At 45.3% G+C, this 16,066-nt stretch overlaps 1 protein-coding gene across 3 annotated transcripts in view; it reads right to left on the bottom strand.

The window, feature by feature from the left end:
* Positions 1 to 235: 235 nt before the first annotated feature.
* nova2 (NOVA alternative splicing regulator 2) overlaps positions 236 to 16,066 on the bottom strand; it is a 125,591-nt gene continuing 109,760 nt past the window's right edge. For all 3 annotated transcript variants that reach the window (XM_063204934.1, XM_063204933.1, XM_063204931.1), the window contains one exon: positions 236 to 11,246. In XM_063204934.1, the coding sequence (XP_063061004.1) occupies positions 10,221 to 11,246 (1,026 nt within the window). In that variant the 3' untranslated portion in view covers positions 236 to 10,220. The remainder of the gene's footprint in view (positions 11,247 to 16,066) is intronic.

The following is a 16,066-nucleotide window of genomic DNA, read 5'->3' on the forward strand; positions in this document are numbered from 1 at the left end:
ATCACCACAAAAAATCACCACCCTGGTAAGTTGGAGAGCACGGGGACCTACTAGTTGAGCGAAAAATTATCCCCCTGGAGTGGCATTTAAGGGAGATACAGGGTTTTATGTCTCTCATAGGAATGAATGGGATTTGGCCATTTTTTGGTCTTTTTGGGTCCAACCTTGGCTCCAACTTGGCTTCAACAATGAAATAGAATTTTGGCCTCCATTCTATTTACTCTCAATGGATCCACGGCCTCCAGCAGTTTTGTGCAGAGGGCTTTGGATGGTTGCGTTTCAGACTAGCGTTGTTTTTTTCTATGATGGTGGTGGCCTAGATCTATCATGCATCAGGCACACAAGCAACAGACCCAGCTTGCCAAGCTCCAGGAAAGGTTAGCAATCACGATGAATTGGAGTGGATGGTGACTGCTGTTGGAGGGTGTGTGCGTGTGTATGTACAGTATGTGTGTTACTCCGCTCCAGCAAAGCCTATTGAACAATCCCGCCCTCCTTTCCAATTGGCCCCGTGGTGTTTTGGGGGAATGCGGTGCCCGTGAATGGTGGGTGGGTGAGAAGGGGATATGAGTAATGTCTGATGTGATCCCAGTGTGGTGTCCCGGCCTCATTCAAGGGGGATGAAGAGGTGAGCGCAGGTGCGAAAGCATCCGACTATTTGCTACTGAACGTTGAAATCTTACTAGTTCCACAAAGCATATTTTTATGCTACCGGCCCCACTCTGTTAACCACTCTTCTTCTCCTTACAGTTCAGCAAAACCTGACAACAAAATATATTTACAATGAGAGAAAAATGATGTTATGGAGAAACAGTTTATGTAATCTGTCTGTGTAGTTTTGTATTTTTTTTCCTTTAGCTTTGTTTTTTTCTCTTTAAATCCTTTTTATCTTTGATAATGACCCAATGACGAGGAACAACAGAAACAAAAACAAACCAATAAAAGAAAGCAAGAAAGAAAGAAAGAAAGAAATCCAATCTTATCAACTAGAATTGCACAGTCTCACAGAGGTTTGGGGATGGAATGGAGAAATCGGAGTCCGTACAGCTGGATGAACATAGAAGGGAAAAAAGGTCATTACAGAGTTCATGAAGGGGTGAAAGTTCAAAGTTCAGACGACAGGAGATGACTGCACGGCGAGCGGTTACACTCCTCAAACCATTTTTTTGGAGGGTGTGTTTTAATGGCAAAGAAACAAACAAAAAGAAACAATAGTCATTGGAGAGATGGAGGATTTTTTTGTTGTGTTAAGAGTATATCTTTCCCATCAAACTGAAATGGAGAGATTTGGGGGGGGGGGGGGGGTGAGAGGGGAGGGGGGTAAGGTGGGGTAAGGGACGGGACGGGGGTGTGACAGGTTCCCCCAGCAGTATGGCACACAATCAATAATGAAGTCCTGGAGACTGAAGAAGATGGCAGAGAATTAAGGGGAAAGCAGGTGATGAGAGGTAGCCAGCCTTTGGGTTGGTTGGTTGGTTTGTTTGTTTGTTTGTTTGTTTGTCTGTTCTGTCCTGTTCTGTTCTGCTTTGCTTGCTCACTGTTTTTTTTGTTTTGTTTCGGTTACGGTTTAATCCAGTGGTTTGCGGTGGGGTGGTTGGTGGTTTGTGGTTGGTTGGTGGTTGTGGTGGTGAATTAAAGAAAAAGAAAAAAAACAATTCTGTATTCTTTTTTTGTTTGTTTTGTAAGGGAGTGGGGGGGAGGGGGGGTGATGCGTATAGGCGCCATGGCTGACGTCATGTTATGGAGGGACATGCTGGCTTCATGAAGAGAGGCGAGGAGGTCCGATGCGAATGTCCAACACACAAGAGAACAAAAATAAAAAATAAAAACTCAAAAAACATTTGGAATGGTTCTGGTTTTTTTTGTTTTGTTTTGTTTCGTTTGGCACTCGGGCAAGAGGGGGAGAGGGGTGCAAAGTGGGAGGGGCGTGGTGGTCGTGGTCAAGGTGGGCGGCGAGAGAGAGGCAGGGCAGAAGTGTTTGGTGGGTAAGGTAGTGGTTTGAAAAAGGAGGAGTGGAGTAGGAGGAGGAGGAGGAGACGGGGGCAGTGAAAAAGTGCAAAACAGGGAAGAAAAGTGTGTGGAAAGGGCACAGGTGGGAGAGTAAACAGGGTATATGGATGGCATTTTGTTATATAGTTGGTCTAGGTTAGAGAGAGAGAGAGCATCATACAAAGCAAAAAAAGGGGAAACAAATAAACAGGAGAACAACAACAACAACAACAACAACAACTGTAAACAAAACGAAGAGTTGGAGAGCGAGAGAACTGAACAGTGATATGACGTTATGCAGTCTAACTTTGCTGGTGCTTCAATGGGTGCAAGCTGAAGAGTAACCCATGACTCCGTGAGGTCGGAGGCTGAGAAGGTTGGAGGAGAGCAGTGGGTGTGTGGCGTGGCGTGGGGAGGAAGGGAGGGTGAGGATTGGAGGTGGTATAGGGGGAAGGGGGGGCTTGTGGGGGTGGTGGTGGTGGTGGAGGTGGTGGGGGGGGTGGTGGTCTAAACTCCTGTTGCTAACCCACAGAATAGCAATGACGCCTCCCAACTCCTGACAAACCATAAGTTTGCATTTATCGTTACAAACTCATCTCACTGTTATGCAGACATACGTACGTACACACAGATTAATAAAAAATCAACAAAAAAACTAAACCCTGCTAGATTTTCATGCATACGCGCGATGCCACTTGCTCTGTGTTCCCAGAGCCGGGCAGTACGTAGAGACATAACCCATCGACTTCTATGCGTAAACAAAACTAAATTCTCACAATCGTTTTCTATTCAAGAGTTGAGATGCTTTCTGTTTTCAATGTTTGTTTTCCACTTCTCCACACTCACATGAACTATGTGAACGTCTACGAAGCTCAGGCACCTGCCTGACTCAGACACAACATGGACAAAGTGGAAAAACAAAAGGATGATGATGTTCTTTTTTTTTTTTTTTTTAAATGTGGCTCTCGCCTTGTTTTGGCACATTTACCCCCCTGTTTGTAAGTAAACAAACAGAGAAATGATGTAAAAAGTCAACAAGGTGCGGGGGGGTTGTATACAAAAAAATAACCAGACAAAACAAACTTAAATCCCCCCTAAGAAACAATAAATATGCTCTCGTTACTGGTCAGCTTTGTGAAGTTTTTTAACAAGGGTGTTTATGGCATGTGAGCTGGTTTGGGTTTCCCGCAGTCTGTGATCACTTTAAACCACCCATTAGATTTTAGTGCCAATCTCTTTGCGCTAAACAAAGACAGCACTTCATTAAAATCCACTGCTCAGCTGCAAGCAACCAGGGGGAAGCCAACAGATTTTTACAACAAGTGTCTAATTTTTTTTGTTTGACATCTTCCACCCTGTAAAACATGCATAATTATTTTCACCGCTTTTGAGGGGTGAGGATCGCAGAAAGAGCAGCTCACAAAATTTTGATGAGTGCAAAAATGTAGGCCAATGTCGAAACCCATTTTTCTGAGCAAAAAAAAAAAAAGAAGCTGAGCAGTAGTGGAGAACACCTGTCAACGCTGAAGCCAACAACGCATCCAAACTCTCCACCAGCATAGCAGATGTGTGAACTCCAACTGAGGCCAGCAACACAAGTACTGTACAGTATGTGTGTATGGAGAAGAGGAAGGTGGGTTCCTGCTTTTGAATGCATGTCAGGCAAAGCAATATAAAGTGCATATTATCGTTAATGATAATGCTTCAGATCATGCTTATAGGGGTTGCTGATGATCAACCAGCTCAGACAGCTCAAGCCAGAGACTGACACTAGTAGGCTATGTACAGTCCCTCCCGTTCATGTATAGACAATGTAGACTTATGATCGAAAGAGAGATATGCAAACTTATGCTGAGGTGGGTACATTCACTAAAGATCTGGGTTTTAGTGTTCAAAAAAAGACAGCAGTTTCAAACCCATTTTCTTCAAACAGTTAATAAACAACTATAGAGAAATACAAAGAAGCTGAACTTTACGTAAAAAACATAGAACTTACTTATCGATTTTGTTCATATGTTCAACCCATGTCGAATGGCGTTAAAACATTAGCAACACCATATTTTCAGGAAACACTGCCACTTGTCAGAGCTATTTTGGTGCTGCCTAAATTGGATGGATTACAATTCTCTCATCTTAGTCTTAGCAGAAACAATGTTGTGGAAAAAGAAATCTCTTGAAAGCAAATTGAAACGCTCTATTCTTGTAGGCATGCAAAGATTTGTCTTTAAAATGAACAACACACACTGCCTAATCATCTTTTTGTAGGATTTTTCAGTCTTTGTTCTTTTTTTTAGTTTGTTTTCTTCACGCTTCACTGTGAGATCATGCAATATAGACGTGCAAAAAAGATAACATCTATTTCCACAAAATACAATTTCAGAACTATAAAATGCTGTATTAAGAATGCTGACAAATTATTAGACTTAAACCATGCACATCTAACTACATGGCAGTCCTCCAGTCCTGTTAATTTAGCATTCATGCTAACTAGCTCTGAACTCCACTGTTGGGCTAACAAGGTGGCTACCCTCTCTATAAAAAAAATCAAAACTTTGCTCGGGGGAAAACTTACAACTAAACATCAATTATGTTAACAATACTCTTATTAGTTGAAAAAGACAACTGATATCTCTGAATTATCCTCTAATTAACTTTACAAATGTGGTTTGTTTGGCACTTTTCACATTTTCTTATAAAAGTTCAATCTAATGGTTAGGTCACACATTTACAGGATTGGGATCTGTAAGTAGCTATTTTGGCACATGTTAATTTATCAGTTTTGTTATTACAGTTAACTTCTTTATTAGTAGTTAGCAATATTAATTAATTACACCTCTCGCAACTAGAACGTCCCTCTAAATGGTGAGTCAGATATGTTTTTTTAAACTTCATTTTTAGTACATCACTTATTAAATAGCAGCATCTTCACAAATTAAAAAATAGTACATCATGTAAACCTATTCAACACCTATGTAAATCCAAAGCTCCTACGACAGACACAATAAAATGACGGGACAGGACAACATGCTACTACGAATATTGCTTCCAGTACTCAACACGCGTTGTTCTCCCCTTTAGAAAACACACAATGCCGCCCCATTGTTTGTTTAGGGTGCTTTTAGCACTACACATAGAAAAATACAAAGCCGTTCCTTGCTGTTATTTTGTTGGCACCTAATCTACAGCTGACCATCTTTTTTTCACATTATGATATCACAGTTGTAATGTCCAGTTCTCCTTATGTAACACATTCCTTCTTTACCATCTTTTAAAACAAAATCTGTCCATGAATATGTATATTTGTATGTGTATGTGTGCTATGTCTTAGGGCCTTGTTTGCATGTGTGTATATGTGTGTGTGGGAGCAGCCTTTCTTGCTGTGTAGGAGAATCAATGAAGACCTTCTTTTTGGATTCAGTGATGGCATACTGTAGGCCTACTGCACCTGTAGTCATATGGCCGAATAAAGATCATTATTTTAGTCGGCATGCTTTCAACTACATCTTAAACATACCAGTTGTAATAAACATGCTGTTACTGTTTGACTCCTGAGCCTGAGACACACCTGTCATTAAGTGGATAGCACATGCTAGCAGTTTTCCTCATTCATCCCACTCTGACACACATCTAGTTGAGCTAGCTAGAACTGTTAGCCTGTTAGCCAAGCGACAAGAGGGGACCGGTCTTTCTCCACAACTGAAACAACACCAACCACAGTCCTGTCCTCTACCTTTGTTTCCACAAACAGAAACAAACCAAACTGCTACATTTCCATCAGATACTTCTCTGCTCTGCTATCGTTGTTGATTTGTGGGTGGGCAAGCAGTCATGCATTGCGACACCAGACATCCTCACCCGGACGGAGAATGGAGACAAGGTTTCTCAGGATTGATGCGTCAGAATGGCAGGGTGTGCACAGAGGTACAGAGAAAGAGGCCGGAGAAGTGTTTCTGTGAGGTGGCGTGGGGGTGGTGAGGAGCAGAAGGAAAAGGTGGTGGGAGGCGTGGGAGAGCGGTGAGGAGAAGTGAATGGCGGTAAAATGGGAAGAAAGAAGCCTCCTTAACTAATTTTGTTGCAGTTCCACACACTTACTGCCTGGCGCTCTTGCAGTCAGTGGTGGTGATGGCAACATTATATATATATATATAGTTTTATTATTATTATTATTTAATCCCAAACAGCAATTGATTCACAAAGAATGAGACAGACACAGACAGTGCCATGTCAGATTCAATTGGTGCTCCCCCTCTTGATAACAGGAGTGGTTGAATTGGTTTAATTGGATAGAGTGGGGCTGGACATCTAGGCACTGGGTTGCACTACATTAGCCGATAAATTGTCGGAAGGGGGAAGAATACGGCTGACAACTTTGCTCAGGTTCATAGCTCAAAATCTACTGTGTTGGTTCAGTTTCCTTTTCATTTTTTGCTTGGTTTTCATTTTTTGTTCAGAGGGAAAAATGTCAGGACACATCTCTCTGTTTGAGATACGAAACAGGGGCTTGCTGAAGATGGGCCTTTTTGTCACACAAAGTGCTGACTAGCGCTTGGGGGAGAAGAGGAAAAAAAATGGCTTGCTGAGCTGGTCAGAAAAATGTGGCTTTTTTGCATACATAATCGGATGTTCTATCTGTATGTGTTGTCGAAGAGAAACATTCATCTTGAGATGACTGCCCACATCCCCTGCCAGTGCTCGCTCTCACACAGGTGACGTTTACGTGTATGCCAATAACGAAGCACAAGCTCCTCTTTTAAAATGTCATATTATTCAAGGATAAACGTCCAGGAAGATGTAGTAGGATTAAAAGCTGTCTGAATAGATATATTACCAACTATGAAAGGGAGAAAGTAAACAAACAAACAAACAACCAAATGAATAATGTATAATGTAATGCCGTAGCACACATTATCCTAGGAACCGGTGAACAATCCTCTCAACTCTGCCCATGTCGAATTCTGAGGCCAAAATTAGCTGTGGCTAGCACTGGCTAGCTCCCCACTGCTAGGTAAACATCCCACCATACTGTCTCTCCCTTCTGGTGTCTGGTCTGCTTGGAGTCCCAGACTCCCCCTCCCTTCCCATCCCCTCCCATCTAGTATTTCCCCACTTCCAAATTAGCATCCCCCTTTCTTCATGCATACTGTCTGCCCAATGAGTCTTCGATATGGCAACGAGACCCTGTCCTTAGTTTTAACATTTTTTATTAACTTTTTTATTTATTTATTTTTTCTGAAGATTTTTTGTTTTCTTTGGCCCGAGTAAACGGCAACCATAGTTCACAGTGCGTTAAGACGAACTTCAGTGTACTCCGAAAGTTAAAAAATAAACTGAACTCAATAAACAAAGAAAAGATAACAACAACAAAAAAATAAACAAAAAGAAAAAAAGAGGTTCAGCAGCATGTTTATACTCTGTGGGAAATGGGGGCTGACGATTATGCTTAGAAAAAAAGCATACTTTCAAGATATGTAGAGGAGGACCCTACAGATTCCTACAGCCAGTGCACAAAAAGGGCTTGCTGGGTTGGATGCTTGTGTCTCAGAGTCAAACGTGATGCTTAATCGTGATGTTGAAGATGCAGCTTTGGACTCCAGACCACTCAAAGGGAGCGCTGACGGAGGACAAGCTACATGGAGAGTAAACCGTACGACAAGGAGGGACCACGTAGCTCCCGTTTTATCAAACACGACCCACGCTCCTTTCCACCACACCATCAACAGATTTGTTCGTTTCTGCTCGTTCTGCACTTCTTTGTTGTTCGTCGTTCGCAAACAGTAGTACTTAGTCCTCAAGAGAAGTCACAAAATTTCGGCCTTAAGTGCTTAGTCTCCTGTATAAGTATGCTAAGAGGAAGAACTAGAGAACATCGACGGGGTGTATTGTGGACCTCGGGTATTGGGAGACCTATCCTTCAGAAGATCTTTTAGGTAGGTAAAGTTGGAGAAAGTAAAAACAAAAAGAAAAAGACACAAAACAAAAGGTAGAAACAAACAAACAAACAAACAAAACCAAACGAAAAAAAAACCCTGGGGAGCTGGAGTTGAAAGGATATTGCATTTCTTTTTGTTCTTGGTGCAATCGACTGGTAACTGCATTGAGAGAGTGCACTAATGCTTGTGATGTGGTCGATATTCTCGTTCTGCAGGTGTTTTGCAGTAAGCCTTCTCCTTTTCCACTCCTATGTCTAATCAAGGTAAGGTGCTTTCTCCATCGAAGCACCAACACTTGATATTGGATATGGTTTGTTTTTGACTGTGTGTGCGTGTATGTGTGTGTGTGTGAGGACATGTGTGCGCACGTTTGGTGTGTGTTACTGTACATGTGTGTGTTTGTGTGCGATTGTGTGTCCTCTTCCTCTGAAATGTCTTGATGCCACAATGGATGCCAGCGCTGGCTCCAGCCCTCCGTTTCCAACTCAGCCGTGCCAACAGTGCACTTAATCACTGGACTTAAATAAGACATACGTATATTACACTATGACACACACTATTTAATTCACTTAAATAAAAAAAAGAAACTAAAATTAAAAAATATCGTCTTTACATTCATGTCAACCTGAATTCACAGATTAAGAATAAAATGATAATACTTCAGTCCTTATGGGTGGAAATCATATTAATAAATAATGTTGATGGCGATGGTAATCTGTGGTGATAATAATAATAATAATTGTAATGAGGATGATGGTAATAATAATAATCATAATAATCATAATAATCGTAATAGTCACGATAGCTTTATCCCTTATGCCAGACTGCAAGACCCTGTAGAGAATAAGCCAGTCTCTACGGGGCCGTACGCTACGTTTACTTCCTGACCCCACAAGGTGCCTGTGGTGGCCAACGACAAGCCTGCGTCCCCAAGCACAGATCTGCCAGGGCCTGAATGCAACTACAACAGAGAGAGAGAGAGAGAGAGAGAGAGAGAGAGAGAGAGAGAGAGAGAGAGAGAGAGAGAGAGAGAGAGAGAGAGAAGGAGAGAAGGAGAGAAGGAGAAAAAAACAGACAAAGGACAACATGCACCTGGTCAAATCAAAACTGCACAGGGAGATTGGAGAGACAGAGAGAGAGCAAAAGATTGAAAGGAAGAGAGTAAGAGACAGAGAGAGGGGACGAGAGAGGGACATCCATTTAGGGGCAGTCTCTTTAGCTAGCACCCCCTCTCTCTGATGCATCTCCTGCCCTCCCTCCTTTCCTCTTACCTTCCCTCCCTCCCCAAAATACCTCAGCCAAAACTGAGGAGGGCTAGTTCAGTGTGTGTGCGTGTGACTGTGTGCATGTCTGTGTAGGAGGTTTTGGTGGGGGCTTTGGGGAAGTAGTGGGAGAAAAGTAGTGCATTGTGGCATGTGGTCTGTGTGGGTGTGTTTGTGTGTGTGCAGGGACGGGGGACATCGACTACAGGTGCCTTTTTTTCATTACTCAAATTTTGCATCAAGGGCTTGTCTGCAATCTTGTTGGACCAACAAAAAAACAGGGGGACGGATATCTTTTGTTTGTGTTTTTGGGGCGGGGACAGGGGAGTGATTTAGGCTAATTTGGGGAGCATTGGAGCTGATAACAAAAGACAAATGTAACCACAAAAAAATAAGAAATCAAACTTTGAAAAAAACAGCTAAAAGGGGAGGGCAGGGTGGTGGTGGTGGGGGGGCAGGTTTCTCGAGGGGGGTGGGGTAGTTTCTATAGTGTGTGTGTGACCCCCCATCCCACACACCTGCGGCCACCCTGTCAACCCGCCCCCCCACCCCCCATTTACCCACCCCTACAGGACAAGTAGCAGTGTGGCAGCATGCCACGTTAATGCCATTCACCGCTGTCCTGAGAAATGCGCACAACAAACAAACGAAAAACAAGAAAACAAAAGACGGAACAAAACATAAACAAAAACAAAAACGTACGTATAATACTAAAAACTCCCCAAAGATCAAGACTTTTACGAAATAAAATCAATATTTACATTTTACACATTTTTCTTGGTTTTCGACACGCTTATTTTTTTTCCTTCTCTCTGAGTTGACTTGGTTTCCCATTTTTAAAATACTGATAGTGTGGATGATTCCTTCAAGATTTCCCTCCTCCTTCCTCTCTCTCTCTTTCGCTCTCTCGCTCTCTCTCTCTCTCTCTCTCACTTTCTCTCTCTCTCTCGCTCTCCCTCTTTTCTCTGCTCTCCTCCCTTTAGCCCCTTTGCTTCGTTATCCCTCCTTTTTTTGTTTTCGTCTCCATCCATCCTCCCACTTAGCCCACCTTCTGGGGGTTAGTGGCGCGTACTCCTTGCTCGTACGTGATTCGCTGGCTGATGAGATACTGGGCGGCCTGCGTTGCCGCTGGCGACCCGGTGATGGTGACCTTGCGGTTGCGGGTGCCCGGGATGAACTCGCCCTTCTTGGAGATCTGGATCCTGGCGCCGGTCAGCTCCTGGTACTCCACTAGCGTCTTCCCGCCTTTGCCCAAGATGGCGCCCACCAGGTTCTCGGGCACCGCGATCTCCACCACGTCCTTGGCACCCTCGGCCAGCTTCTCTGTGGCGAGGAGTGAGCTGGCGACTAGCGGGGACGCGGCGCTCAGGTAGCCATTGGTCGCGCCCGTGGCGGCGGCCAGAGACCCCAGCGTGAAGCCACCCAGCGCAGTCGCCGGGTGACCCGCACTCGTGGACGCGTCGCTAGCGTACGAGGCTAGCAGGTTGGCGGCGGCGGCGGCAGCAGGGTTGGCGCTAGCGGCAACGGCAGCTAGCACCCCGGACGCAGCCGCCGGGTTCAGCCCCAGGCCGAGCGAGTTGGTGTTGTAGCCGTAACTGGCTAGCGTGTTGAGCGCTGAGGTGATGGCCAGCAGGTCGTTACCTGAGAAGCTGGACGCCATGGCTGTGGGGAAGGCGCCCACCCCGGCCAAGCTGGCCTGGCCCAGGAGAGAGGAGGCCGTGGCAGCTGCCGCAGCCGCTGCAGCCGGCATCACCTCGGTGGAGTTGGCGTAGGGTGAGCCGGTGGGGTTGGAGTTGGCCACGGGGCCCGTGATGTTGGAGTAGCTGATGTTCAGGCAGCTGCTGCTCTGGGGGTCCTCCTGGATCTTCTGCACGATGATCTCCACCGCCTTGCGGTTCTGCTCTGGCTCGCCGCTGATAGTCACCACGCGCTCCTGCAGGTTGATGCCCTCGGGCTTCTGGGACAGCTGCACCCAGGCGCCCGACTGCTCCATCACTGCCTTCACGGTGGCGCCGCCCTTGCCGATGATCAGGCCCGCCGTACTGTTGGGGACGATCAACTTGGCCTGGGAAACGGAGGAGGAGGGAGGAGGAAGAGAAGAGAAGAGAAGAGAAGAAAAGAGAAGAGTGGGAGAAAATAGGACAGAAGAGAAATCAAGAGAAGAGAAGAGAAGAGAAGAGAAGAGAAGAGAAGAGAAGAGAAGAGAAGAGAAGAGAAGAGACCAGAAGAGAGAGGACCAGAAAAGAGAAGACGAAACAACAGAGGAGAAGAGAAGATGGAAAAAAACCTTTTCATTATTATCACATATATTTTAATACATAATTATGAAGATCACCATTTCTACCATGAGATTTAGGTTAATGACTTTGATCTTAAGACGGTCTCATTACAAGGGATTATGACTGAGGACGAATGAAGCCTCTTTAGCCTGGCTTGTGCGAATGAAGACATTGCAGTTTTATGGGCCTTCATTTATTTAGAGTTTATTAGCGATTGATTACTCACATCTGTTTGTTCTAACAGTGTCATGTATTATCCTCCATCTCTCTCTCTCTCTCTCTCTCTCTCTCTCTCTCTCTCTCTCTCGCTCGCACATTCCCCAAAACAACGTTCCAGTTGTTCAAAGGGTTTTTTTTGATGATCAATCCTCTGGGAATATTAATATTAATTAAATCCACAGAAGACAGTAGGTTTTCTGCTGCTTCACTGGAAGACCTTGTCTACTTTGTTTGTAGGGGAATCCCACCAACAAACCGATGAGGGAATTCAACCCGGCACAGTAAAAATCTTTATTTTTATTTCTTATACGCCCATTTTTGAACACAAGAGCAGCCTAACCAAGACAACGTTGCCAGGGAACCAGCAAAAGTGCCTGGCATGAAACCAAGCATCTTCTGTAAAGAGAGAGGAGCAAAACACAGGAACTGTTAAAAAACAAACCCTGACTGGGACAGCCCGACAAAAACAGGCAAAAACAACAACAACAACAGCTAGGGAAAAGAGAAAATTAAATGGGAATACAGTTTGGGGGAATTCATGAAGAAAGGAAGAAAACAGAGGGCTGAATGTTTGTTGGTGGGTGGGTTGGTGGATGGATGGAAGAGGGGATGACAACGTAAGGAGACGGAGAGAGAGAGAGAGAGAGAGAGAGAGAGAGAGAGAGAGAGAGAGAGAGAGAGAGAGAGAGAGGGAAAGGAGGGATGGAGAGACAGCAAGAAAGAAAGAGAGTATTTTTTGTTGTTCTCCTGGCTGTGAATCACTGGGTATAAAGAGACTGCTCATGAAAAGCAGCGACTCCCAGGGGTCAGCGTTGCCATGGAAACCCCACTGCTGCATTTAAAGGGGAACTGAAAGGGAGTCGAAGCCATGCATAGCAACCAAGGCAAGCGCCCTCCCTCTCCTCTCCTCGCCTCAGCCTGCCTGAACACACACACACAGATACATACACACATACACACATACACACACACACAAACACACACACACACACACACACACACACACACACACACACACACACACACACACACACACACACACACACACACACACACACACACACACACACACACACACACACACACTTATTCTAGTCACCCACCCACTCTTAGGCACACACACACATAACATACATGCTCAGTCTGCCCCGACACACACACACACACACACACACACACACACACACACACACACACACACACACACACACACACACACACACACACACACACACACACACACACACACACACACACACACAATCAATATCCTACCTTGCCCTCTCCTCCTCTCCCTTCCCCTCTCCTCTCCTCTACTCTCATGTGTGATTGCTCGAGCACACGCAATCCTAAAGCCCCACCCCTCCTCACTCCAGTTCTCAACATGCCCATTTATATAAATACACATACTCCCTACTCTATAGGAAGCTGATTTTTAAAAATTAGGACAGAGAATGGACTACACGCATAATATAAACTAGAGCTAGAGGGAAAAAATAGACGAGCATTAATGTAAAATTTCTTTATCTGAAACACAAAGAAAAGCAGACTAGGAGGCACTGACAAACGCACACACATACACACACACGCAAGCACGCATACACACACACGCAAGCACACACACACACACACACACACACACACACACACACACACACACATACACACGCAGACATACACACGCACGCACACATACTCGCAGGCACACACACACACACACACACACACACACACACACACACACACACACACACACACACACACACACACACACACACACACACACCTCACACACACACACACACACACACACACACACACACACACACACACACACACACACACACCTCACTCCCTTTGTGTAATAAGCTCCAAGGTGAAGAGGGTGGGTAGGTGAAAAAAGAAGAGAAAAGAGAATTGATTGTGTGTGTGTTTGTGTGTGCGTACATGCTGCGTGCGTGCATGGGTGTGTGTCTGAGGGACAGACAAAATGAGAGAAAGGGACAGTGGTGGATGAAGGGGGGGCGGATAGAAAAATAAAAAAGGGGGGGGGGGCATGGAGGGAAAAAATCCATTATATAGATTTTACCTGATTTGTATTCACTCATGCGTCTCAACATAAACACACACACACACACACACACACACACACACACACACACACACACACACACACACACACACACACACACACACACACACACACACACACACACTCACTCTCTCTCTCTCTCTCTCTCTCTCTCTCTCGCTCTCTCTCTCTCTCTCTCTCTCTCTCTCTCTCACACACACACACACACACACACACACAGTTTGACGTGCAGTCTGGCGATGTGGCGGAAAGTGGAGACAGGTAATTAGATGGGGGAGGGGGGAGGGGGGCTGTACTGCTATAAAGTCTTTTATAGGGAGCCAAACAACGCAAGCAGCCAGACAATGCAAGCCTCCGACTCAACACCTCCAATCTATACAGGAGAGAGAGAGAGAGAGAGAGAGAGAGAGAGAGAGAGAGAGAGAGAGAGAGAGAGAGAGAGAGAGAGAGAGAGAGAGAGAGAGAGAGAGAGAGAGAGAGAGAGAGAGAGAGAGAGAGAGACTGTATTTCAACAGTCATTCATGCTAATGCAGCAACTTTCAATTGATTTGATGTTGAATGGAGAGGGAGATACAGAAGGAAAAACAGAAGGACAGAAGAGAAGAAATTATGAAAGGGGATGTAATGGACAAGGACAAATGGCCAAAAGTGCAGTGCCTCTTTGTTCATTTCGAAATTCCCCCATCACAATCACTAACACTAAGCCTTTTCATTACAAAAAGGTGCACACTTTTTTTTTCTTTTACAGTAAGTAAATAAAAAGCACAGCAAGACAACAACAGAATGAGGGTGAGAGAGGGAAAAGTAGTAAATGCAGGAAGTTGGGGGTGGTAATTGGCCCAAGCGTGCGGTTCTTTTTCTTTGTCTGATGTGCTGCACTACCCCTCTCTCTGCAACTCCCCCCCCCCCACACACACACACACACACACACTCCCTGTGCCCCTCTCTCATGTCATCTTTAGCTTTCTCTCTTTCTCTCGCTTGCTCTGTAGCTTTATCTCTCTCTGTCTCTCTCTTTCTTTCAACCTCTACATCTGTCTCTCTCTCTTTCTCTCTCTCTCTCTCTCTCTCTCTCTCCAACCCCCACTTCTCTCTCTCTCGCTCTCTCTCTCAACCCCCACCTCTCTCTATCTCTACCACTCTAGCTCTACACCCCCTGCCCCCTCCCCTCTCTCTCCTTTTTTGCTTTCTTCTTTCATCCCTTGCCTACTTCTGCTGTATGCAGTGTTCCAGCAGTTGTTCTCTCTCAAGGTCCGCTCGCTTGGTCTTGATGAATACCCTCCGTGCTCCTCTGCCTCAGCTGGTCGGCCTTGGCAGCCACAGCTTTTGTGTTGCGGAGCGGCCGCCTCGAACACGACGCCGCGGCGCAAAATGGAAAAATACATTGCCGAAGTCAACTCGGGGTGACGGTGATGTATTTCTTTTCAAAATGACACCAACGCCTGCATACAGTACGCACAGTCACGCGCAGTCAAGCACGCAAGCACGCAAGCACACACGCACACACACACACACACACACACACACACACACACACACACACACACACACACACACACACACACACACACACACACACACACACACAAACACACACACACGCACGCGCACACACACACATGATTGAATTTTGAAGAACACGATTCAGCGCACTATACTATTGTTTTTCCTCTGGTGACTTTTAATGTGCAAAAGCACAAAAAAACAAATAGTAGAAAAGAAATGAAAAAGAAAAGAAAAGAAAAGAAAAGAAAAAAGAACAATCCTTTTCTATTGCCTGGAGGAGGAGGACACATGGTGTAGCATCGATCAATGTTCCCCAAGTGCAAAACGCTCCAGCGAAAACAAATTGGTCTCGCTTCGCCTCCCTTCAACCACACATCCTATAAGGGGACTGTAAAGACCCTCTCAGGACACACACACACACACACACACACGCACGCACGCACGCACGCACGCACGCACGCACGCACACACACACACACACACACACAAACACAAACACAAACACACACACACACACACTGCAACCTTTATGTCTTCTAGCTTTAAGCTTTGGCACTCCTCCACAGGAGTAAATATCAGTACACCAAGAAAGGAAAGATGTAGGGAAAGAGGGAGTGAGAAAGGGAGAGAGGGAGAAAAAGAGTGAGAAAGGGAGAGAGAGGGAGAAAAAGAATGAGAAAGGGAGGGAGGTAGGGGGAGAGAGAGGGAGGGAGATAGCTTGGTGCTGATCTGTGGCTAAATCACTGATTCCACGCTTTTGGTCACGTTGCCAGCGCGGAGCTTCCTTCC

This window comes from Engraulis encrasicolus, chromosome 8 (assembly GCF_034702125.1).
Source record: "Engraulis encrasicolus isolate BLACKSEA-1 chromosome 8, IST_EnEncr_1.0, whole genome shotgun sequence".
NCBI lineage: Eukaryota > Metazoa > Chordata > Actinopteri > Clupeiformes > Engraulidae > Engraulis > Engraulis encrasicolus.